This window comes from Anomaloglossus baeobatrachus, chromosome 2, assembly GCF_048569485.1.
Source record: "Anomaloglossus baeobatrachus isolate aAnoBae1 chromosome 2, aAnoBae1.hap1, whole genome shotgun sequence".
In the NCBI taxonomy this organism is placed as follows: Eukaryota; Metazoa; Chordata; class Amphibia; order Anura; family Aromobatidae; genus Anomaloglossus; species Anomaloglossus baeobatrachus.
The window spans coordinates 422,387,393-422,414,909 of record NC_134354.1 but is presented as its reverse complement, the minus strand read 5'-3'; the positions used below and the strand labels follow the sequence as shown (position 1 = coordinate 422,414,909).

Below are 27,517 nucleotides of genomic sequence, written 5' to 3'. Positions count from 1 at the left end.
TGTTCAGCTGTTAGTTATGTTTCTTAGCATGTAGGAGTGCCAACTTACACCCTCTCACATCTTCAGAAGATGTTGGAAGAATTTCTCAACAGTAGGCTGTGTACACACATTGCATTTTTGTCTTGTTTGTTTTTTTTCAGTGCAGTTGTCACAAAACCTGAAGCGTTTCCTCATACCAGCCAAGGAGCATCCTGAAGACTAAAGGGGGCTTTACACGCTGCGACATCGCTAATGCGGAGTCGTTGGGGTCACGGAATTTGTGACGCACATCCGGCCGCATTAGCGATGTCGCAGCGTGTAAAGCCCCCTTTAGTCTTCAGGATGCTCACAAGCTGCGTGTGACACCGATGAGCGATTTTGCATCGTTGCAAAAACGTGCAAAATCGCTCATCGGTGACATGGGGGTCCATTCTCGATTATCGTTACTGCAGCAGTAACGATGTAGTTTGTCGCTTCTGCGGCAGCACACATCGCTCCGTGTGACACCGCAGGAACGAGGAACCTCTCCTTACCTGCCTCCCGGCCACTATGCGGTAGGAAGGAGGTGGGCGGGATGTTACGTCCCGCTCAGCTGCGCCCCTCCGCTGCTATTGGCCGGCCGCTCAGTGACGTCGCTGTGACGCCGCACGGACTGCCCCCTTAGAAAGGAGACGGTTCGCCGGTCACAGCGACGTTGCCGGGCAGGTAAGTATGTGTGACGGGTCTGGGCGATGTTGTGCAGCACGGGCAGTGATTTGCCCGTATCGCGCAACAGATGGGGGCGGGTACCCACGCTAGCGATATCGGGACCGATATCGCAGCGTGTAAAGTAGCCTTAATTTTTCCTTCTAGAATTGGTGCAGATTTAAATCTGTAACATGTAAATTCTTTTAGCGTTTTTGCTGCAGATTTCATGGGAAACATCTGCACCAAAAATGCATGTAAAAATGCGACAAAAATGCAGCACAAACAAGCGCACTTAATGCTGCGTTTTTCCTGCAAAGCGATGCAGACATTTCGACACTAAATATTTACAGTAACTTCTGAATATACCCTCAAAGGCTAGGTGCAGACGATTTTCGAGGATGTAGAAAAAATGGAAAACATTTTTCTTCTATCTTCTCCATTCTTTGGACGGCACTCAGATGTCATCTCAGTGCGGACCGATTTTTTTTGCATGGACCCATTGAGTTGCATGGCAGCATGATCTGATTTATAGAAGCAACTTGGGCATGCTGCAATTTTTTTCTTAGATTTAGGGTACGGTTCCACTAGCGTATAGCTTCAGATGAGAGAGCATCGGAAGTGATATGCCAATGACCCCCTGCTGCGAGCGTCTGCCGAGGGTCATGCGACTGTGATGCGATCTTGCAATCGGGTAATAGCTGCAGAGAAGAGGGGGAAGCACTTTTTACCCATCTCCTCCCCGGACTGTCTCTTCGTATATTCACTGCATTCAGATTACATGCGAGTGCAGTGCGATGTTTCACACACTCCCATACACTTGTATGGGGGTACGTGAGCCGAGACTCGCTGCAAAACGCAGCATGCTGCAATTCATTCCACATGCCGCTGTGGCATGGGAAATCGATCAAAGATGGTCACTACCCCATAGTTTTTGCACTGGTGCGAGTGCAATCCAATGTTTTATCGGATTGCACTCGTCTGTGCAAAACGCAAGTGGAACCGAGGCCTAAAGGGTACTTTACACACAACGATATCGCTAACGATATATCGTCGGGGTCACGGTGTTAGTGACGCACATCTGGCGCCGTTAGAGATATTGTTGTGTGTGACTAAAAGGAGCGACGATCAACGATCGCAAAAACATCAAAAATTGTTGACACTTCGATCCTTTTCATAATCTCGTTGGTGGCACATGCCGCTGGTTGTTCGTCGTTCCTGCGGCAGCACACATCGCTATGTGTGATATCGCAGGAACGACGAACATCTCCTTACCTACGTCCACCGGCAATGAGGAACGAAGGAGGTGGGTGGCTCATCTCCGCCCCTCCTCTGCTATTGGGCGGATGCTTAGTGATGCCGCTGTGACGCAGAACGAACCGCCCCCTTAAAGGAGAGATTGTATGTTCTCCCCGTGTTTGCGTGGGTTTCGTCCAGGTACTCCTGTTTCCTCCCACACTACAAAAACATACTGATAGGGAATTTAGATTGTGAGCCCCAATGGGGACAGTATGACCAATGTATGTAAAGTGCTGTGGACCTAATAGCGCTATAGAAATGAATAAATTATTATTATTGTTCGGTGTCTCCAGCGACGTCGCTAACCAGGTTTGTGCGTGTAACGCTGCCATAGCGATATTGTTCACTACAGCAGCGATCACCCATTGATGAAACAGTAGGTAGTAGCATACAGTGGTGATTTACTCATCTGAAAATTTTTTATTGAAATAAAAGCCAACAACAGTGGTGGGTATGCCCTTCCAAAAATTGTAAACGTCTCAGTAATTTGTCATGTTGCCTTGAGCATCATTTACAGCTTAACAACGATGTCTCATGCTGTTTACAAGTCAAGTTATTGTCTGCTAAGGCATGGCATCCCACTCTTCTTGAAGTGCAGTTCTAAGGCACTGAGATCCTGGGATACAGCATTACAAGCCTCTGCACTGCAACTCAGCTGATCTCATTGGTTTTCTATGAGATTCAGGTCTGGAGAAAGTGAAGGCTACTCCATTTGAGGAATCCCAGTCTGCAGTAGCCGTTCCCTAATGATGCGACCTCATTAAGCTGGAGCATTGTTGTCCATAAAGATGAAATTAGGCCTGTGTTGTTTATGCAGAGGAACAATGACTGGACTAATGATGTTATTAAAGTAGTGGCGGCTTGTCATTGTACCCTTCACAAAGCGTAGGGAAGTTCTGTATTGACCAAACATACCTACTGACACTGTAATACCTCCAAAAGCTCATCTGGTGACAACATTGGCTGATGCATTGCATTCTTCTTGACATCTCCAACATCATTGGTGGCCATCATTTTTGCTCAGCTTGAATCAACTGTCATCAATGAACAGCATTAAGGCCCACTGGTCCCTTGTCCAGTGTAGATGCTCCCTGGCCTAAGCAAGACAATGACACCTGTGCCTGGTGGTGTGGTCAGGTACAATTGCAGGTCCATCTAGCACACAGATGACGTTGATGTAAACAGTTTAGATTGGTCAGATGTGACACTTAGGTGTGTCTCACCTCCCTTGCTTCACATGTCCTGTAATCATCCATTAAAATGAATCCATCAGAGATCCGTTGGCAAAAAATTCTGCAAGCACAACCATTTTGTCCGTCGTTAAATAACTGATGGGTCTTTTTTTAACATGGGAGTCTATGGAGGACGGGTCCATTAACGGATTGCCATTTAGCCATTCAGTTTACTTATATTTGTAATGGATCTGGGTTTTTTTTTTTACAGAACTCATTACAAATGGAAGATATATAGTAATCAGTTAACGGATCCGTTCTCCATAGACTCCCATGTTAAAAAAACAGATCTGGAAGAAATCATTTTGACAATAGATCTCTGCAGGATCCGTAATAATGGATGATACAGGACATGTGAACTCAGCCTCATATGTGCCTGGAGTTTTCTGTCATTCATCACCTGGTTCACAAGGGCATTGTTCACAGTGAAGCGATCATTAGTGTGGGATGTGGACAAGGGACGTCCACTTCTTTGCCTTTCTGTGATTCTTCCAGTCTCTCTGTATCTCTGTTGTAAACTGCTGATGACACTCTGTGACATTCTAAGCTCAGTGGCCACTCCCATCTGACAACATTCTGCTTGAAGCTTCGCAATGGCAAAGTACCTGTTGATCAATTGTTAGGTGTCATCTTGGTCTCATGATGTCAAAATGTGAACATAATGAGGAGGAAAGATCAGATCTATGATTTTTTTCTCAGCTGTATTCTCCCTGAGGAAAAAAAAATTGCAGTATGCTGTCTATGGACGCGTATATTGGACGTGCCTCACCAATACAAGTCTATGGGTGTGAAAAAAACACAGATGCCACATGGACTATCCTAGGCCATCTTTTTTTTACAGATGCATTACCATTTTGTAGCATAGAACACTGTAAATGGTCTTGTAAATAATTGTTGAATAATAGTTACTGAGAAAAAAAATGCATTCCATACGGATGTTAGATGAGATAAAAAAAATCACACATTCACATGACCTATGGAATACCAAACGCATGACACACGTCCAACCTTTCTGGATGAAAAACAGATAAAGTTTTTATACGCTAGTGTAAGTGTGACGCCCTGGGCAAGCCAGGGGTCACAGGTCATAACACCACCACACCCTACACCCCGGATAGGTACACCAAAGCTACACAAAAATCCTTGTTGCCTTTCTCCAGGGGCTGATGTTCACACTAGGGGGTGGGCCAGGTGGTTGGCTCCGCCCACCGAGGAGTTCACAGCCCTGGAGGCGGGAAAACCAGGCAGATTAAGTTTGGAGTTTAGTGGAGAAGGAAGTGGAAGGAGGGAAAGTAGTGAGAAGAGTAAAAGTGACAGTTGAGAAAGCCTGAAGTTGGTCCGGGTGTGTGCCCCGGACTGAGACAGCAAGGTCAGCAGACGGCGGTGATTGTCGGCAGGAGAGGCTGCTTGGAGGTTGCCGAAAGGACCATGGACAGGTGGTGGCCCGGCGGTACCGGAGCGGTATACGAAGAGAAGCCAGCACCATTGGCAGGGGCCTTTCGGATCCCGGCAAGGCTAGGAGTCGCCGTGAATTTGCCAAATCCGTCAGTGAAGGGGACCCCTGGGTCTCCCAACAACCAAGTCCCGATTGAAGGCAACAGTCGAACCGTTAGAGAGAGACACCGCCACCGCCAGGGCACCAGTTTCTCAGGGCCAGCGCCTGCGGGCAAAGAGGGGCTCCTCCGGCACATATCCAAGCCGGGGAGCGGGTTACCGGTGGGAACCCATCGCTACCAACATAGACTTAGGTGCAGGAAAAGGGACCGTCACCGTCAACTACTGGGGAAAAGCAACTGCAGCCGTCCGTGGGAACCGTCTTTCCAGCCGTGTGTTTTACCGAGAACTGTGTCACCGTCTCAGGTTGAGTGAGTACCACAGTGCAGTGAGGCACAGCGCTGCCCCCGCATCCCTGCACCCCACCAAGCCCTGCACCGGCCCTACCATCCAGCATCCCCCACCTCATCACTGGGCCCCGGGACAACCATCCCCTACCCACGGAGGGGAGAACTAACAACTTTGCTGCTCCCAGTAACCGCTCCCGGGATCCCCATACAGAGCAATGGTGGTGTCCACACAATCACCACAACCGTGGGTGGCGTCACAGACAATAAACTATCCCAAAAACCAAACCCCTTTTCACTCACGGGCGAGGAGCGCCGCTCGAGTCCCCGGCATCCGGCCCATCGCTTGAGCCACCGAGCAGCAGCAGGCTGCAGCAGCAGCGGCGGCCGGACCCGAGCAGTAGGGAGAGCGCGGCGTCCCCTCCTCCGCCCGCGACATAAGTATACCCTTATGGTGTGGGTCGATATTATTGCAGTGGTACCGAATTTAAAAAGTTATTTCATAATCCTCATATTCTGAGGGCTACAACTTTAGAATGCAAAGCAGGGTGAGATAAATGTTCATAACATTTTATTATTCTAGTCATTATGCATGTGTGATACAAGATGTGTATTATTTAAAACATTTTTTTTATTAGAATACACCATGTTCCAAATTATTTTGCAAATTATATTTTTCTCTGATTTTCCTAAATGGTCGATGCAAATGACAGTCAGTCTAATAAAAGTCATCACCCCTTAGAGCAGGGGTCTCAAACTCGGCTGGGTGTATGGGCCGCACACAGAAAAAAAATAATTTGAGGGGCCGCATTCTTTTTAGGACAAAGTGACATTGGTAGTGGTACTATATATATAATATATATATATATAACGCACACATTTTTTTTTGTAAGTAATACAGTTTTATTTACAATTAGCACCGCATAGTAATTTTGGCCAACATCTTGTAGTAATGTGCCCCATCCTGTTCCCCATTCTGTAAAAATGTGCTCATCCTTGTCCCCTTGTAGCAATGTGCCCCATGCAGGTCCTCTTCTTGTATTAATATGCCTCCATGCAGCTCCCCTTCTTTTAGCAATGTGCCCCATGCAGGACTCCTTCTTGTAGTAATGTGCCCATCCTGGTCCCACCTTGTAGCAATGTGCCCCATGCAGGACTCCTTCTTGTAGTAATGTGCCCATCCTGGTCCCACCTTGTAGCAATGTGCCCCATGCAGGACTCCTTCTTGTAGTAATGTGCCCATCCTGGTCCCACCTTGTAGCAATGTGCCCCATACAGGACTCCTTCTTGTAGCAATGTGCCCCCATGCAGGTCCCCTTCTTAGAATAATGTGCCCCCATGCAGGTCCCCTTCTTATAATAATGTGCCCCCATGCAGGTCCCCTTCTTGTGGTAATGTGCCCCATATGCAGGTCCCCTTCCTATAGTAATGTGCTTCATGTAGGTCCCCTTCTTGTATTAATGTGCCCCATGCTTGTCTTCTTGTAGTAAACACACACACACACCCTGTGCAGCTTCCGATAACAGACACACACACACACACACACACACACACACAAACCCTGTGCAGCTTCAGCTAACAGACACACACACAAACCCTGTGCAGCCTCAGCTGACATAGACACACACCCTGTGCCGCCTCAGCTGACACAGACACACACCCTGCGCCGCCTCAGCTGACACACACCCCCTGTGCAGCCTCAGCTGACACACACACGCACACACACACCCTGTGCAGCCTCAGCTGACACACACACACACACACACACACACCCAGTGCAGCCTCAGCTGACACACACACACACACCCTGTGCAGCCTCAGCTGACACACACACACACACACACACACACACACACCCTGTGCAGCCTCAGCTGACACACACACACACACACACCCTGTCCAGCCTCAGCTGACACACACACACCCTGTGCAGCCTCAGCTGACACACACACACACACACCCTGTGTAGCCTCAGCTGACACACACACACCCTGTGCAGCCTGAGCTGACACACACACACACACACACACACACACACACATACACACACCCCCTGTGCAGCCTCAGCTGACACACACACACACATACACCCTGTGCAGCCTCAGTTGACACACACACACACACACACACCCTGTGCAGCCTCAGCTGACACACACACACCCTGTGCAGCCTCAGCTGACACACACACACACCCTGTGCAGCCTCAGCTGACACACACACACACAGCCTGTGCAGCCTCAGCTGACACACACACACAGACACACACACACACACACAGACACACACAAACCCTGTGCAGCCTCAGCTAACAGACACACACAGTGCAGCCTCAGCTAGCAAAACACACACACACACACACACACACACACACCCTCAGCTGCCACACACTCCCCCTCTGCAGCCTCAGCTAGCAACACAGACACTGTTCAGCCTTAGCTACGGTAGCGCGACACACACACACACCCTGTGCAGCCTCAGCCAGCAACAGAAACACACACACACACACAAATACATTCTGCTCACCTATCCTCCGTCGGCTCGGGAGCACGCAGGCACGGGGACCCGATAATGATCACAGCTGCTGTCACTGCTGAACTTTCTGCCGGCGCGTGCAGAGCACTCAGAGCAGTTCTCACTGCACAACAGCCACTGGCCAATCACAGGTAAGCATCTGAGGTCATATGCAGCAGGTGCTTGCCTCTGATTGGCAGGCGGCTGTTATTGCGTTCTGCAGCGAGAACTTCACTGTGCGCGGCAAAGGCAAAACTGTAAGCTGAAATAGACAGCTGGAGGCTGTGGTCCCTTGCACCAGTCACCATCTTTACCGGGTCCACGGGCCAGCGGGCCGCAAGAAGCCACCTGAAGGGCCGCATGCGGCCCGCGGGCCGCGTGTTTGAGACCCCTGCCTTAGAGTATACATCGAATTTTATTGAAGAAACCTCCCAATGATAACAGTATAATCTTCAAAATTAAAAAAAACTCAAAATGCACTGTTACAAATTATTAGGCACAGTAGAGTTTCTAAACATTTTATATGTTTTACAGAACTGAAAATGCTCATTTGTGGATTTTGCAGCATTGGGAGGTCACATTCACTGAAATAAAAAGCTATTTAAATCCAAAGCATCATAACAGGCCAAGTTACATGTTAACATAGGAAACCTTCTTTGATATCACCTTCACAATTCTTGCATCCATTGAACTTGTGAGTTTCTAGAGAGTTTCTGCTTGAATTTCTTTTCATGATGTCAGAATAGCCTCCCAGAGCTGCTGTTTTGATGTGAACTGCCTCCCATCCTCATAGATCTTTTGCTTGATGATACTCCAAAGGTTCTCTATAGGGTTGAAGTCAGCGGAAGATGGTGGCCACACCATGAGTTTATCTCGTTTTATGCCTATAGCATTCATTGCAGCATGAGATCGTGCATTGTCATGCATGAAGATGATTTTGCTTCTGATCCGCAACTATTATACAAATCCTGTGGATAAATGTACAGGAGGAGACCAGACAATGCATGATGGAGTCAGAGGCCGGTGCTGCATGTACTCAGGACAGATGTTAAACGGGATTGTATGAAATTATAAAAAAATCTCTACTTTCTGCATAATAAAGTGTCCTCAAGTTATACGTGTCACTGCCTCCCAACTTCACTGACCTGAACAGACTGAGGTGCCGTACCACATACAGTACACACCATCAGGATGGTGGGGGGGCACTGTGTGTCACTGCCTCTCAGCTCCACTGACCTGAACAGACTGAGGTGCAGTACCACATACACCCCATGAGCACGGGGGGCACTGTTTATGTGTTGCTGCCTCTCAGCTCCACTGACCTGAACAGACTGAGGTGCAGGGCCACATGCAGAACTTGAGGACTGGGGGGGTGCTGATTATGGAAGAACTAAGGCATATATACACCATGAGGATGAGGGGCGCTGTGTATGAAAGAACTACAGCATATATTATAATCTCTTTATTAACCAGTCTGGGCTCACACCAGTTGGAAATGCTGCAAATAATTTTGTTGTAAAATTTGTAAGACAAATCCACACCGAATCATGAAAATATGATAATTCTGCAGAACCTCATAATATACACCTCAGCTGCTGCAGAGCCTCGTCATACACAACCCAGCATTGGCAGAACCTCATCATACACAACACAGCGGCTGCAAATCCTCATCATACGTACCTCAGTTGCTGCAGAACCTCATTATACACAGCTCAGATACTACAGAACCTCATCATATTCACCTCAGCTGCTGCAGTCACATCATACACAACCCAGCTGCTGCAGAACCTCATCATACACACCTCAGCTGCTGCAGAACTTCATCATACACACGTCAGATGCTACAGAACCTCATAATGATTGATTGCTCTCAGTGAGAGAAACAAAATTAAAATTTTGTAGTTGTGATACCTTTTAATGGCTAACTAAAATAAAAATAAAATATGATGTTATAAAGCAAGCTTTCGAGACATCTCAGGTCTCTTCCTCAGGCATGGTATGACAAAATATCTGAAGAAATACAAATATATACACAAAACAGGGCAGAGCGATGCATAGTAAAAGGACATTTAAATAAACAAACACTGAGCTTGGAAAGTGAATCCTTAATTAGCTTTGATTAGTGGTGTGAGTTTTATTGTCCCAATATCCATAATCCAATATCCATTGGCTAACATGGTAGCAAAACCTAGAACCTCATAATACACACCTTAGCTGCTGTAGAACCACATCATACACACCTCAGCTGCTGCAGAATCTCATAATACACCTCAGCTGCTGGGGATGTGTCGCGGGCGGAGGAGGGGACGCTGCGCTCACCCACTGCTCGGGTCCGACTGCTGCTGCTGCTCGGTGGTGGCTCGAGCGGTGGGCCGGATCCCGGGGACTCGAGCGGCGTTCCTCGCCCGTGAGTGAAAGGGGGGTGGTGTGTGCTTTTGGGGATATTGTCCGTGACGCCACCCACGGTTGTGGTGAAGTTGTGACACCACCGCTGCTCTGGACGGGGGTCCCGGGAGCGATGACAGGGAGCAGCTTGGATGTTGTTTCTTCCCTCCGTGGGTAGGGGGGTTGGTTGTCCCGGGGCTCCGGTGAGGGTTAGGGATGACAGGCGGGTTACGGGGCCTGGTGAGGTGCAGGGCCGCGGGGGCAGCGCTATGCCGCACGGCACAGTGGTACTCACTCAGCCAGTAATTTACACGGAGTCTCTGGTCAAACAAACGGCTGGATGGACGGGTCCCACAGGCGGCTGTGGTGTTTTCCCCTGACCCAGTTTAGTAGTGCAAGTCCTTTCCTGCCCCTTCGTGTACGCTCCTCCTGCGCTCCGGTTTCCAGCTGGCTCCCTGGTTCGGTACCGGTGTGCCACCGCCGAGCCCCGGCTACCTACGGTTCCACCAAGACTGTCTTCCCGGCTCCCACAGACGGCCCCTACCGTCTGCCTCACTGGCTACAGGAGGGACCTAGGCTCCAACCTAGGCCCCAGTCTGCGTCTGCCTCTCTGCAGACCTCCTCTCTCCTCCTCTGCCTGGACTTGTCTCCGTTGTTTCCTGCCTCAGACCAGCTAGACTCCTCGGTGGGCGTGCCTATCTGCTTGACTCCACCCACCTGGTGTGTCTGTCTGAACCCGAGGGAAGAAATCAGGTCTCACTGGGGATGACTGCTGTGAACTGCTGGGGGTGGGGGTGTGTGTGTGTTGTTACCTGTGGCCCCTGGCTTGTCCAGGGCGCCACAGATGCATTACATTGATTGAATGGCTTTCACACCTACACATTACACTACACCATTACATGTGATGTGCAGACAGCAGTGACGCCATATGAGGCTCCATTGTTGTTTTGCTACAAGATAAGTAATCTGACAGCTGATTTCTCCTCCACGACCCCCTGGGTGGAAAGAATCAGACATCGGCTACATTATTGCCGATGTGTGTTTTACTTTAATATTTGGCTGGGGACGATGCAACTAGGATGAGGAGCCCAGGAGGCTGTTCCCCAGCGGCTGCTCCCTGCTCTGCTGCCCTGGACTGACCTATGTTTGACATTCTGCACATTGACCGGCCGAATCTCCAAAGTGTGTAATATACGCTGTTAGGATTTCAGGCCAATTTGAGTGGTTATCATGTGAGCGCTCACCAGTAATTTACAGATGGGTGGTCATCTGCTGAATGACGTCTCCTCCTGCTTCTCTCATTGTTATAATTTTCAATTTGAGAGAAACAGGAGAAGTCATTCAGTAGATGATCACAAGTTGCCAATCACAAATGAGTGATCACATGATGACCGCTCAAATTGGCAAGTGAAATCCTAACAGAGTGCACATTACACACCTGTAGGATATGGCAGGTCAATATTCAGAATTACATTACATTGCACACTATACGTGACAGGTGTAGGTCATATGTAAGGGGTATAATAAATAGATAAATTAATATAAATAAATATACATATATTACCCCCTACACATGCTCTGCACCCACTCTAGCTGCAGCTGCTGGACCCACTGGCATCACATGCTCCCCCTGATGTCATTACGCCTATCAGGGACTCACAGCTGCAGAGCAAGTTCGAAACATGGAGCCAATGGCCATCTGCTCCTCAATGGTGTTCAACCATGCATCCAAGGAAATATCAATGGCCCCCATCACTCACAGGCCCGGTCATTTTGCCCCTGCATAAATTTCACCATATACATGACACACACATAGATACTATATAAAAGGGATAGATAGATAGATAGATAGATAGATAGATATAGCACCCAAGGGGCAGGAGCCATCAGGCACACAGTATGTAGTACCTGAATTACTCGTCACCAGTCTGGTGTGGTGATTTGGGATGTCACGGTGGCCTGCCCTGCTTCGTGCCCCGAGGTGTACACCAATAAGGAGGGATGCAGCCTTACGACCCTACCCTAGCCCGGTCCCCATTGGGGAGGGCAACCTGGTTATGTATTTGCGTGTGTAAGTGATGAAACCGGTACCGACCTCCTCAGGATCCAGGTGCAGCATTACACCTTAAATTAGGTGCAATACTCTGTGGCGACTGAAGCCTCAGGGGCGCAACAGATAGATAGTCAGATAAATGCAAGGTCAGACTGGGGTGTCTGGGGTCAACAGAAGTTAATACTACAACTATATACAAATACCTGCAGGAGCTCCCACACAGCAGGAACCCCCACACTGCCTCCTATATACACAGCAGGATCCTCCCACACAGACTCCTATACACAGCAGGAGCCCCCACACAGCCTCAAATACACAGTAGGAGCCCTCATACAGCCTCCAATACACAGCAGGAGCCACCACACAGCCTCTAGTATACTGCAGGAGCCCCAACACAGCCTCTTACACACATCAGGAGCCCCCACACAGCCTCTTACACACAGCAGGAGCCTCCACGCAGCTTTCTATGCACAGCAGGAGCCACCACACAGCCTCTAATACACTTCAGGAGCCACAACATAGGATCCAACACACAGCAGGAGCCCCCACACAGCATCCTATGCACAGCAGGAGCCACCACACAGCCTCTTACACACAGCAGGAGCCCCCACAGAGCCTCCTACACACAGCAAGAGCCCCCACAAAGCCTCCTACACAAAACAAGGCCCTCCACACAGGCTCCAATACACAGCAGTGGTCTCCACATAGCCTGTTATATACAGCAGGGGCCCCCATACAGCCTCCTATAGCCAGCAGGGGCCTCCATACAGGCTCCTATACACAGCAGTGGCCTCCACATAGCCTCCTATATACAGCAGCAGCCCCCATATAGCCTCTTATATAAAACAGGAGCCCCCACAGATCCCATATAGACATAAGAAAAGGATTATACTCACCTAATCCTGATTCCATGCACTGCAGCCTCTGTCGTCTCTTCTATGGCGGCCTGCAGAGGCACCACAATGCAATGATGTCAACACTCATAGGCACACCGACGTTTCCTAAGACACAGGCCTGCAGTGGTCTGCAGCTTAGGAGACGAGCAGTGAAAGAGCACGGAGCGTTTGCTCCGTGCTCTGTCACAGGATTTAACTGTATCGGGGTCAATGCGACACCGACACAATTCAGTGCATTGGTTACAGAAAATTCAGGGCTTTGGGCAAGAAGTTCGGGGCCAGAGCCCTGGATCTTTGATGCCAGCAGTGCTCCTGAGAGCGGGTCCCCTCTATATCCAGTTCGACAGCCCACCAGGGCATTAACTGCTTTCTCAGTGTGCCAGACTGACGCTGGATAGATGATAGATAAATAGACAAATAGATATGAGACAGATAGATAATGGATAAACAGATAGGTAGATAGACAGACAGATATATAATAGATAGGTAGATAGACAGACAGATAGAAAGATAGGTAGATAATAGACAAATAGATATACAGTATAATACTGAGATAAATAGATAGATGGATAGACAGATAAATAGAGAGACGGATGGGTAGACAGATATCTAATAGAGATAGATAGATAATAGCAATGAAGAAAAAACACGCCTCACCGTGTCTTACTAAATTATGTAGTCCACTTATTTTTCTGGGTCTCCAGCCACAGCTTAGACTCCAAAGCTTCTCAAGAAAAAGATAAGGTGGCGAGTCCCATAATTAGGCCTAAGCCACACGGCGAGAAAATCGGTGTGAGTGGAGTGCGATAAAACATCACATTCCACTCGGACCAATTCTAGCCTGTGTGTCAGCACACATGAGCGATTATTTTCTCAGCCCTAATCGGACCGAGAAAACAATCGCAGCATGCTGAGACTCTTTCTCTCGCACCATTCAAGTGAATGGGGCAAGAGAAAAATCGCACTGCACTCGCGGTACACCGGTGTACTGCCAGTGCAGTGCGAGAAATCCCTACCTCCCCTCCTCCGTGCCAGCCCGCCCACCGCAGCTGAGGTCTGCTCACATGATCGGATCTCAGATGCAGGTACACTCGTATGATACTCGGCTCCTTCTGTACTGCCAGCGCGAGCCGAGTCTCATGCGAGCATCGCAGTAGTGCCCCAGCCTTAAAATCTTCATCTTTATTTGGTTATTTTAAAACATCATGATGGTTGAATTATAAGTTGTGAGGGCTTTTATAAATGCTTGTGCCCGAAATGTAATGTATGCCAATAGGCGTTACAAACGCAAAAAATTGATATGAATACGGATATAAAAAAAATTATAAACTGCAATACGAACTTTGTAGTTTATTGTATATATTGAAAAAAATATATTGGTTCTACAATAAGGAAAATAAAAAAACTGATAGTGGAACATATCACGAATATCAAAAAACTCTGGATATTCATGTGCATGCAAACACTTTGTGGAGAAACATAATAGTGAGCTGCATAATTTTACATTTTATGGTGTAGAGAACATGGATACTCAGATTAGAGGGGGAGATATACAAAAAAACTTTTGTTAAGAGAAATATAGTGGATTATAAAATTGGATACAAAATACCCTAAGGGAATGAATTATAGGAATGACACATTATATTTGTATTGACTTGCTTGTAGGAACTCATGGAGTGACTTGTGATTATGTAAATGATCTTCATATTTGTATTAATTGCTAATAGATGTTTATACGATCATTGGTTGTTGAAAAAACCTTAGGTTATAGTAATTTTGTATCTCAGTGACTAAGGGCACGTTTACCTGAAACATGTTGAGCTTAATTATAATTCAACCATCATGATGTTTTAAAGTATCCAAATAAAGATGAAGATTTTAATTATGGGACTCGCCACCTTATCCTTTTCTTGAGATACATAATAGCTAGATGGATAGATATACAGACACCAGATAAATAGACAGATGATACAAATAGATAGATACATAGTCAGACAGACAAATATTGCACACTGTACAGGACACACACACGTATCTTGTACATAACACATGTAGATATAATACATTACACACAGCACACACACATGACACACAGCACATTACACTCATATACCTAGAAGACTTTGATTCCTAGCCTCCAGAAGAGCAGTGGCTCTGTAGTAGCAGCTTCTCTGGCTAGAGCAGTGCAGGCGCCCCTCCCCCCCTCTCTCTCAGGTGAAGAGGGGAGAAGACAAGACGCAGAGAAGAGAGGAGAGGAGGGCGCCCTCTACTGGAGACTGTGCAGAGCGGGAGCAGTAATTTAAAGTGAATTTGTGTCTCCCTGCAGCGCCCCCTCTGCATTCTGCTGGCGGGCGCCCTGTGCGACCACACCAGTCGTACATAGCTAAAGCCAACCATGCACTGCAGTGCTTTGTCCAGTCTGCTAGTTTTATGCTGAAAGACAGCGAAGTAGATTGCACTTAGGCATGGTCCCATAGGCTTTGCTGTATGGCAGGCCAGAGTAAAACCACTCACTGGTCTCATTGTGAAATGATTACCATTTGTTTCAGCTGCCATATAACAAATGTACACTGCTGGGCTTTCTATAGGGACAATGCAGGAATGACTTGTGCCTCCACTATGACTTTGCCCAGAAATGTTTAAAAGAAATAAGAAAAATAATGGATGCAGTATTTTGATTAAAAAAACCCAACCTTATACATTCTCTATATTGTCATATCATTGTTTGAATCACATTGAATAACAAAAAACATTTTTAAGTATGCTTTTAAATATGTAGTGTGTATGATATTATTTATTATTTTATTAATATTTGACAAAACAAATATTTTTTTCTACAGAGGCCCTGGATAACAAGCTGTATGGAAAAGTTCTGATGAAACAGGGCCTGGCACTGATTGTAACTGGGCACCTTAACTTTATAGTTGGAGCTATAGTTCATGGGTTGGTCCTGAGGCATGTGGCAAAACTGGTGGACAGTGTATCACTACAGTATTCTGTGACCAACATCACTGCTGTGGCGTCTGCAATTCTGGTAGGTTAAAAGAAGTGTGTTACAATGTCTGTGTTCATAAGTGAGCATAATTTGTATCTAGGGATTGTTCCCATACCTTAGCCACTACCTGCCATTTTTCAATTTACATTTTTGTTTTTTCCTTTCATCAAGACCCTCCAATAACTAAAACGTCTTCATTTTAAGTCAACAACATAGCTACAAGTGTATCTCAAGAAATTAGAATATCATCAAAAAGTTAATTTATTTCAGTAATTCAATACAAAAAGGAAACGCATATATTATATAGTCATTACAAACAGAGTGATCTATTTCAAGTGTTTATTTCTGTTAATGTTTATGATTATAGCTTACAGCCAATGAAAACCCAGAAATCATTATCGCAGAAAATTAGAATAATTACCACAAAACACCTGCAAAGGTTTCCTAAGTGTTAAAAATGGTCTGGTTCAGTAGGCTACCCAATCATGGGGAAGACTGCTGACTTGACAGATGTCCAGAAGGCAGTCATTGACACACTCCACAAGGAGGGTAAGCCACAAAAGGTCATTGCTAAAGAAGCTGGCTGTTCACAGAGTGCTGTATCCGAGTATATTAATAGAAAGTTGAGTGGAAGGAAAAAGTGTGGTAGAAAAAGGTGCACAAGTAACTGGGATAAGCACAGCATTGATAGGATTGTTAAGAAAAGACCATTCAAAGATTCACAAGGAGTGGACTGGTGCTGGAGTCAGTGCTTCAAGAGCCACCACACACATGGACAACGCCAGAAGTGTCTTACAAGGAGAAAAATAACTCGACTGTTGCTCAGTGGTCCAAGGTATTTTTTTCAGATCAAAGTAAATTGTGCAGTTCTACTGCGAAGTTTCCATAATCAGTGATGGTTTGGCGAGCCATGTCATCTGCTGGTGTAGCTCCACTTTGTTTTATTAAGACCAAAGTCAGCACAGCCGTCTACCAGGAAATTTTAGAGCACTTCATGCCTCCCTCTGCCGCCAAGCTTTTTGGAGATGGAAATGTCATTTTCCAGCAGGACTTGGTAAATGTCCACACTGCCAAAAGTATCAGTACCTGGTTTAATAACCACAGTATCACTGTGCTTGATTGGCCAGCAAATTTGCCTTACCTAAACCCCATAGAGAATCTATGGGGTATTGTCAAGAGGAAGATGAGAGACACCAGACTCAACAATATAAATGAGTTGAAGGCTGCTCTCAAAGCAACCTTGGCTTCCATAACACCTTAGCAGTGCCACAGGCTGATTGCCTCCATGCCACGCTGCATTGATACTGTAATTCATACAAAAGTAGCCTTCACCAAGTATTGGGTGCATTTAATGTACATACTTTTTAGTAGGCCAATATTTCTGAGAGTAAAATAATTTTTTCAGTTGGTATTATATAATATTCTAATTTTCTGTGATGACTTTTGGGTTTTCATTGGCTGTAAGCCATAATCATCAATATTAACAGAAATAAACACTTGAAATAGATCACTCTGTGTGTAATGACTCTATATAATGTGTTTCCCTTTTTGTACTGAATTACTGAAAAAATAACTTTTTGATGATATTCTAAATAATTGAGATGCACTTGTATATCAGGGTATGGTTTTTTGGCGGTGAGAAGAGGAAATATTTATTAAAATTTTTATTTAAGCCAATAATTTTATTGACTGCATATTAGGGGTACACAACGTGCAGCAATGCCATTCTCTGTGACCCCACAACCATATGGATAGAAAAATGCTAGTCTGACAGATTAAGTATATGTGAGTAGCTGTGCCACCCCCACGTCAGCAGTCGGGCTGCTCGGATCCGGATCTGCTGTGGATCGAGGGGTTTTCCGGACACTGGGGTCGCGCGGACATTCAAATAAAAAGGGGACATATATGTACGGGGATTGTTGTAGATACTTTGTGATGCCACCCACGGTGTGTGGTAATATGAAGTTCCACCGCTGCTGTTGGGAGGCACCCGGGGCGATGGAATGGCAGCTAGTTGTTAACCCCTCTGTGGGTAGGGGTGGATGCCCCGGGGCTCAGTATCCAGGATACGGGGAGCGATGTGGACCGGAGGTGGCATGCCGGGCAGGACCGGGGAATGTTGGTGTACTCACTGCTGAAGAACTGCACACGAGTCAGTTGGTAAACCAAGGTGTGAGTGGCCGGCTGCCGCGTCCAGGTGTACTCGAGTCCCACACATGGCTGGTGTACCAATGTCCCTTCCTCCGGAACTCTGTAATTTATCCTCACTCTTGGACGACTCCGTCTGAAACGGGGAAAGTCCACTCCCGGTGTATTCTGGTTGGGAGACGTGCCCGCGAAAACCGACCCTTGGGATTTCAGTGGGTGTTTGCGGATACCCTATCTCCCGCGGTGGGCTGCCGTTTCGCTCTATCTGGACTAAACTTCTGCAGCTAGGACTGAAACCTGCTCCCGGCCTGGTGAATTAGAGAAGGGGCTTGCAACCGTCTTCTAACTAGGGTCCAGGTACCCCGCCTGTGCACGGTTTCGGGACCGGATCTCCGCGGTCCGTACCGGCGGGCTCCAACCCTGTCCCGGTCAACTCTGGATCTCCCGCGACCGTACTCCCGTCGCCTTTGGACATGGTCCACTGATTGCCACCTAGCCAGTAGACCAGGGCCACTACCCTGGCTACCCTCCACTAGGCACAGCCTTGACCTTGCACAGTCACTTCCACTCCTTTCCACTTGAACTTCAAACTTTATCTGACTACAACTTTCAACTTCCAACTCTCAACTACTCTGTTTCCACCCTCGGATCCTCAAGACACCTAGGTGGGCGCTCCCAATCCGCCTGGTCCTGCCCACTGGTGTGTCCTTCTTACCCTGGGGGGAGTGGCTAGGATTTTGTGGCTGATGGAACCTAGTGTGGGATGGTGTTATGTAGGGTGTAGTATGCTTCTGTGACCACCTGGTGGCGCCAGGGCGTCACATAGCCACACACAGCAGAGTAACAGCAGTACTAATGATACAGCAATCTCTGGATACCTCATACATCAGGAGTACGGGTCTCACCACCCATTTGGCACTCCAGAACAGTATTTGAATTAGACATGTGGCCTTTAATGCCTGTGATACAGCTATGTAAACAATATGGGCTAAAAGTGCGGAATCTAAGCTTTAGGCTGTGCTCATATGAGCATATACATTAGACAAATGTTATCCAATGTTTTATCAGATAGCACTCGTCATTGCTATGGGGCAGTGATGATCAGCACATTTTTTTTCTTATGCCGATTCGCAGAATGCTGTGATTGGCAACATACATTGGATTGTATGGGGTTGGCAAGCAGAAGACGCTTATATCCAATGTCCCACAGCACTTGTAAACAAATACAGCCATCTGATGCTGGGACAGAACCGACAGGAATTGGAGTGTAAGGAGTGCGTTTCCTCAAGGGAAGGGTTTTAAGAGAACACTGGGTCAGGGGACAACTGTGGCAAAGTTACAAAACATAAAAGGCCGGGTCAGCAGCAAGGAGGTGGAGTTGGCATCACAACTAGCATGGATGTGGACGTGGATGTGTACGCAGTGGGGCAGGCCTGTATCAACTGTAGTAGAAGTACCTGGGAGCAAACTGAGTGTGAAGAAGACCCAAGTTCTACTGTCTCCAGAGGAAACCAAAGACCGAATACCGTCTCCAGAGGAACCCGAATACTGTTTCCAGAAGGGAGTCAAAGACCATATATGAAATACCGTCTCTAGAGGAAGGGCAGACTTTGTGGTCAAGCACTGAAGTTAGAATGTCAACCACCGTCTCCAGAAGAAGACCAGACTGCGTGGTCAATCACTGAAAACAGGATACAGGAAACATGCACATATCCAAATCAGGGATTTCACAATAATAATTGAGTTGTCTGGCCACTAAAGGGTACCCAAGTACATTGAAACACTGTCAGCACATTTTTGAATGGGGACCATAACTAAATTAGTAAGAGATACACTAGAGAGGTTGTACGGAGAAAGTAGACTGTGTGGATGTCATCGAAGTAAGTGGCAGCAGCATCAAATTAAGTGACTAGTGCTTACCCATTCAGAGTGCTTTTAGATGTCCAGTGTCAGTGTTTTTTAGGACCCAGATGCACGTTTCACGATGTCTTCCTTGGGGGCAATGTCATGTACATATGGTCCCCATTCACACATGTGCTGACAGTGTTTCAATATATTTGGGTATCTTTTATTGGCCAGACCACTCTATTATTATTGTGAGATCCCTGATTTGGATATGTACATATGGATGCTTACTATTGTTTGCTATTTTGCACATTTCACTCAACATCATATTCACTATTTGCTGCCCTATCCATTAAACATTTGTCTCAGTTGTTATCCATACCTACTATTTGTTATTTACTTTTTACTATCAATACGCTATGTCCTATTTCTAATAATTATCTTTAAATAAAACTACATTTAGTTTTATTTAAATTGGTCTTACTTACTTTTTTATTTTTGGGGGGTTTATTCTCCATTTTTGCATTTTTTTCACTTTACTATATACGGAGTGGTGACTGAATCCACACTGGCACCAACTCTATGGCTAGAAGCTGAACACTGAGGAATAAAGTTAATTTTCTCTCAGTAGCATGGCACTAAGTGCGAACGCCAGGCAGGTTTAGGACATTATTAACCTGCACATTAACTGCATATCTGCAGGTTGATAGTGTTTTTCCACGACAGGGTCCCTTTAAATTGACAATAGCTACGTTATTTTCCATTTTGTTAATTACCAGTAGATGTCAACTGTATATGTACATGTACCTGTACACATATTAGGGATGGATTAAAGGGATTATCAGGCCTAGAAAACCCGGAAGTAAACAAAAACACTGATAAATTAAGTACCGTATTTTTCGGATTATAAGACGCAGTTTTCCTCTCAAAAATTTGGGAGAAAAATCAGGGATGTGTCTTAAAATCTGAATATAGCTTATGGAAGGTGGAAAATTGGCGTGGGGCGCTGTGTGCACGGACTGCCGGCTGCCTCTCTGTGTGGGCGGCTGTCTGTCTGTGCGGACGGCTGGGTGCCTCTCCATGCAGGTGGCCGCCTGCCTCTCTGTGTGGGCAGGTCTCTGTGTGGCCAGCTGTCTGTCTGTGCGGGGGGCTGGCTGCCTCTCTGTGCGGGTGGCTGGCTGCCTCTCTGTGTGGGTGGCTGGCTACCTCTCTGTGCGGGTGGCTGGCTGCCTCTCTGTGCAGGTGGCTGGCTGCCTCTCTGTGCGGGTGGCTGGCTGCCTCTCTGTGCGGATGGCTGGCTGCCTCTCTGTGCAGGCGACCGGCTGGCTACCTCACTGTGCAGGCAGCCGGCTGGCTGCGGTGTCTGTGCTGGCAGCGGAAGCTGCAGTGGCTGTGCGGTGGGTGTCCCACATGTTCTGGCTTCAAATGATGACTCCCAGAGTCGGCTGAGAGCTCCATCTGCGCACACGTCGGTCCGGGCGCCATTTCTTTGACGCTCGGACTGCCGACAGAGCATCTGGGACACCCAGCGTAACGGCCTACTCCGCACATCCAGCATAGCTTCCGCTGCCAGCACAGACCCACCGCTGCCAGCACAGATCCCACCAGCACTGCCCCTGCGTCCTGTAACTCCACTCCACCACTGCTGTGCCGCCCACCCTCCGGTAAGACAACACCAGAGTATCAGACGGACCCCAATTTTTTTTACCTTTTTTTTAATCTCTAAATTTGGGGTGCGTCTTATAATCCGGTGCGTCTTATGAAATGATAAATACAGTAGATGACTGTCAAGGAGACTGCCGGATCGATTCAAAATCCCAATATTCATATCTGGATGCCGGAGACAGTGTCTACAAAAGATGCTTTGATGAGTGGAAGCTTATGCCTGTTAAGGCCGTTCTCCATAGCAGGGGCACATCTATAAGATTATCTCAGCGCAGGAACATTGTTTTTTAAACACATCCAATTATGATTCCAAGATCTGTTGGTTTAAATGTACTTAGTTTGTATGAAAACCCTGTTGAATATAATAAATTATTTCAAGGAATAACAATCACACAACAAGAATCAGTTGATTGGGTGTCAAATAAGAAATACAGGATGTGAAATGGTCTTGTTGATTTTATCTATTCATTTTCCTGACATTGTTTTGTAAAATTTCACTCAATTATTGGTAAATCCTAAAATTTCTTACTTATGAGAATACAATATCCCATTTGGAATCTGAGCCTAATCCAAGCTGTAAAACAATGTCTGCTATTAGTAATTAGAATGTCACTCTTGTGAAATAATATATCCTCCCTTTAACAATAGATTTCTAAGAGAAGAGGCAGCCGACACCTCCTGTGACACCTGAAATCTGAAGGTATCTCTTGGATGACTAATATAAATGGGAGTCATTCAGGGTGTTGGCACTATTTTTAATTAATTATTATTTAAAGGAGATTTCTGCACTGAAAATAAAAGTCTGCAATCAGTCAATGTGACAGCAGACTGCAGAATCCTGACAGTGTGTAGCACGCAGACTATCATTATTCTCCAGTGCAAGTGGGACGTGACTTGATCTAGTGTATGTGATTTGCATACTTGTGGTCACGGGCCTGCTAGACTCTCCTCTGCTTGTTTCAATGATCTGATGAAAGAAATAGAGCAAGGTCACATGACCACACGTATGCAAACTAGGTCAAGACACCTCCCACTTGTACTGGAGAATCATGATAGTGTGCACACTACACACTGTCACGATTCTGCAGTCTTCTGTCACATTGACTGACTGCAGACTTTTCCTCTGAGACTAACCGACATGACTATTTGCCGTTTTACATTTCCACTTTTTCTCTTCTTCTTCCAAGAGCCATAACTTCTTTATTTTTCTGTCCACGTAGCCATATGAGAGCTTTTTTTTTTTGCAAGGCGAGTTGTACTTTTGAGTTGCAGCATTCCTTTTATCATGTGATGTACTCGAAAGTGGGGAAAAATAGATTGCAAAAAAACACAATTCCACAATAGTTTTTTTTAAAAAAAATTTTTAATTTATTTACAGTGTTCACTATATGGTACAAATGACTCGCGAATACGATTCTCCAGATCAGTATGAATACGACAAAACCAAACATTCATTCAATGTTATTATTTTCAATTTGTAAAAATAATAATAATTGCCTATTTTAGCCATATCTTGAGACTTATACAATTTTCAATTTTTGGTGGACGAGCCTCTGCGATTGCTTGTTTTTTGGACCCTGAGCTAACATATATATATTGTCACCAATTTGGGGTCGATATGATGTTTTTATTGCCTCATTACATTTTTTTGTAGTGTTGAAGCAGCCAAAAAACCATGATTCTGACCGTTCAATTTCTTCTCTTATTATGCCATTTATCGATCAGGTTAATTAATTTTAGATATATTATAGATTGTACTTTTACGAACATAGTAATACTGACGCACCCCAGGGCTTTGGGGTACTTCATGTCTTACTGAATTGATTTCTAACTGACTTTTGTCTGACAAGATGTCCGTCTCCCATCACTCCACTGACTAGCCCCTCCTCCTCCCAGGTTTTTGACTAGTGGATTGGATGAGTCCCAACCAATAGGTGGCCATCCAATAGGTTCGTCTCTAGCCTGTTACCCAGTCTGGGGAAAAGGGTGTGTATGTGTGTGTTTGTGGTTTTTATCAGCACTGGTCTTCCAGGAATCCGGGGTTAGAGGTAGTACCCTGTGGCACCTGACAGGGGCGCCACAATACCAAATATGTATATTTTGTTTTCTTTATTTTTAATGGGGGAAAAGAGGGTTGATTTTAACTTTTTTTTTCTCATAATTTTAACTTTTTTTTTTTATTTTCTACTTTATTTATTAGTTCCATTAGGGGATTTGAAGTTGTGATCATCTAATCACTGCAATACTGGAGTATTGCTGTGTATAGCTAAAATCACAGTTTCCCATGAATATCAACCAGAACCTGGCATTTACAGGAGCACCGTCATAACGCCACGTAGGTCTTCAACAGACCCCCAGACGTCATGGCAATCCATTGGCGCCTCACAATTGAGAGTATACAGGTGCACCAATGGACACATAGAATGACGTACTCACCTGCAGAGATTGACTGCGGCATTTAACAGCTGCGGACATAGCTCCATGCATGGCTGTAAGAGGCAAATGATGGCTGAATATTACATCCATTATCTACTGGGAAATAAAAAGTCTTACGCACAAGTGGATTATAATGAGGGCAATCTCAGCTCATGTTGTATCAAAGGGCATGTGTGTGGGCTCATGCTGTATATTTCATAAGGGCTATGTCAGTGCTCATACTGTATATAGGGGCCGGTGTGTGGGCTCATGCTGTATATATGAAACTATGTGGGGGTTCATACTGTATGTAGGAGACTATATACAGTAGTAGATGGTAGTATGCTCACCTTAGAAAGATATGCAAAGGCCAGGCACAACACCATACCTCACAACTTTTGAAAAGAGGAAAGAGGGACAGAGTCTGCGCTGCGTGCGCCGCGTCAAATTTTGACCACGCCCCTAGCCACACCCATTTGGCAGTAAGGCTCATTCAGCTGATGCCCCAGAGTGTTCATTCATAGTCATAGCAGCCAGAATTTTCTTATATTTATGTGTCACTGTCAGTGGCGTAACTAGCGTTCGATTACATTATTCTATTTTTTTTTTTTTAAAAAAAAAAATCTTTTTTCCTCTCCCTCTAGAATACAGGAGATAAAGACGCTGCTCTGTGCAATGGAGCTCTGTGTCCTGTGTCAGAGGCTGTATTGTAAGTTCATGTATGTAAAATCTCAACAGCTAGAACAGCTAGGAGGGCTACTGGATATGTTTGAAAGTTGCTGGTTTGAATCCAAGGTGGTGAAATTAAAGAGAAAAATTTTATATTTGTATTTTATTTTCTCATTTCTTTATAGTAGTTTTATTTGAAGAAATGAATCTGACTCTTTCCTTCACCTACAAAGAGATGCAATATCTATCTATCTATCTATCTATCTATCATCTATCTATCTATATTTCTATCTGTTATCTATCAATTTTATATATATATATATATATATATATAAATAAAAATATATATAATATATCTAACTAGCATGTATCTATCTATTATCTATCTATCTTTCAATATATCATGTATCTATTATATATCTATCCCTCTATTATCTATTATATCTATCTATCATGTATCATCTATCTATATATCTATCATCTATCTATCATGTATCCATCTATCTATTATCTATCATCTATCTATCCATGAATCTATCTCCATCCATCCATCCATCCATCTATCTATCATCTATGCATGTATCTATCTATCTATCATCTATCTACCCATGTATCTATCTATCTATCTATCTATCTATCTATCCATGTATCTCTATCTGTCTATCTATCATCTATCTATCAATGTAGCTATCTATCTATCTATCCATGTATCTATCTATCTATCTAGCATCTATCTATCCATGTATCTATCCATGTATCTATCCATGTATCTATTCATGTATCTATCTATCTATCTATCTAGCATCTATCTATCCATGTATCTATCCATCCATCTATCCATCTATCTATGTATCTATCCATGTATATATCCATGTATCTCTATCTATCTATCCATCTATCTATCATCTATCTATCCATGTATCTATCTATCATCTATCTATCTATGTATCTATCTATCATCTATCTATCCATGTATCTATCTATCTATCTATCTATCTATCTATCTATCTATCTATCTATCTATCTATCATCTATCTATCCATGTATCTATCTATCTATCACCTATCTATCCATGTATCTATCTATCTATCTATCATCTATCCATGTATCTATCCATCTATCTATCCATGTATCTATCTATCTATCTATCATCTATCTATCCATGTATCTATCTATCCATGTATCTATCTAGCCATGTATCTATCTATCCATGTATCTATCTATCTATCTATCTATCATCTATCTATCCATGTATCTATCTATCATCTATCTATGTATCTATCTATCATCTATCTATCCATGTATCTATCTATCTATCTATCTATCATCTATCTATCATCTATCTATCCATGTATCTATCTATCTATCACCTATCTATCCATGTATCTATCTATCTATCTATCTATCTATCTATCTATCATCTATCCATGTATCTATCCATCTATCTATCCATGTATCTATCTATCTATCTATCTATCCATGTATCTATCTATCCATGTATCTATCTAGCCATGTATCTATCTATCCATGTATCTATCTATCTATCTATCTATCTATCTATCTATCTATCATCTATCTATCCATGTATCTATCTATCTATCTATCTATCTATCTATCTATCCATGTTTCATATATCATCTATCTATCCATGTATCTATCTATCATCTATCTATCCATGTATCTATCTATCCATGTATCTATCTATCCATGTATCTATCTATCCATGTATCTATCTATCTATCTATCTATCTATCTATCTATCTATCATCTATCTATCCATGTATCTATCTATCTATCTATCTATCTATCTATCCATATATCTATCTATCTATCTATCATCTATCTATCCATGTATCTATCTATCTGTCTATCTATATATCTATTTTTTGTAGCTGAATAATCTGCTTCTGGTTTCTCTACTGCAATACAGAGGTCAAGATTACCAAATCTTCCTATGTCTTTCATTAGAGGCAGTAGCTCAGTGGTAGAGCTGCTGCCTATGGACACTGAGTTCACGAGTTTGAGTCCTGGCCTTCCCGGTAACCCAGCGATGTGTGCTTCACAGCGGGAGAGCAACGTCCAAAAAATGAAGCAGGACATTCAGCAACGACCGGCGACCTCACAGCAGGATGAGAAAAAACAGAAAATGGTGACTTAACAGCGACGTCGTTGACGTCGTCGCTATGTGTGAAACCACCTTTAAGCTGGGTTCACACTAAGCGACAGCGACAACGATGTCGCTGTTACGTCACCATTTTCGGTGACGTAAGAGCGACCTTGTAAGTCGCTGTTATGATCGCTGCTTAGCTGTCAAACACAGCAGAAGCAGCGATCATAACGTCGCTGTGCTACATGTGCAGGGAGCCGCGCTTAGCGCTGGCTCCTTGCTCTCCTAGGTACAGTACACATCGGGTTAATTAACCCGATGTGTGCTGCAGCTACAGGTCACAGTGCAGAGAGCAGGGAGCCGCGCGCACTGCTTAGCGCTGGCTCCTTGCTCTCCTTGCTACAGTATACATCGGGTTAATTACCCGATGCGTACTGCAGCCACATGTGCACAGAGCAGGAGCCGGCACTGGTAGCAAGAGCGGAGGCTGGTAACGAAGGTAAATATCGGGTAACCAGGGAAAGGTCTTCCCTTGGTTACCCGATGTTTACGCTGGTTACAGCTTACCGCAGCTGCCAGTGCCAGCTCCTGCTCGCTTCATTTCGTCGCTCTCTCGCTGTCACACACAGCGATGTGTGTGTCACAGCGGGAGAGTGACGACCAAAAAATGAAGCTGGACATTCAGCAACGACCGGCGACCTCACAGCAGGGGCCAGGTCGTTGCTGGATGTCACACACAGCGACAGCGACGGGACGTCGCTGCAACGTCACAGAAAATGGTGACGTAGCAGCG

The 27,517-nt window shown here is 45.1% G+C and overlaps 1 protein-coding gene across 1 annotated transcript in view; it reads left to right on the top strand.

Annotated features, from left to right (window-relative positions):
• TMEM54 (transmembrane protein 54) overlaps positions 1 to 27,517 on the top strand; it is an 86,925-nt gene that overhangs the window by 19,382 nt on the left and 40,026 nt on the right. Inside the window, exon 2 of the mRNA XM_075336178.1 lies at positions 15,721 to 15,914. Coding sequence (XP_075192293.1) covers positions 15,721 to 15,914 — 194 coding nt within the window. The remainder of the gene's footprint in view (positions 1 to 15,720; positions 15,915 to 27,517) is intronic.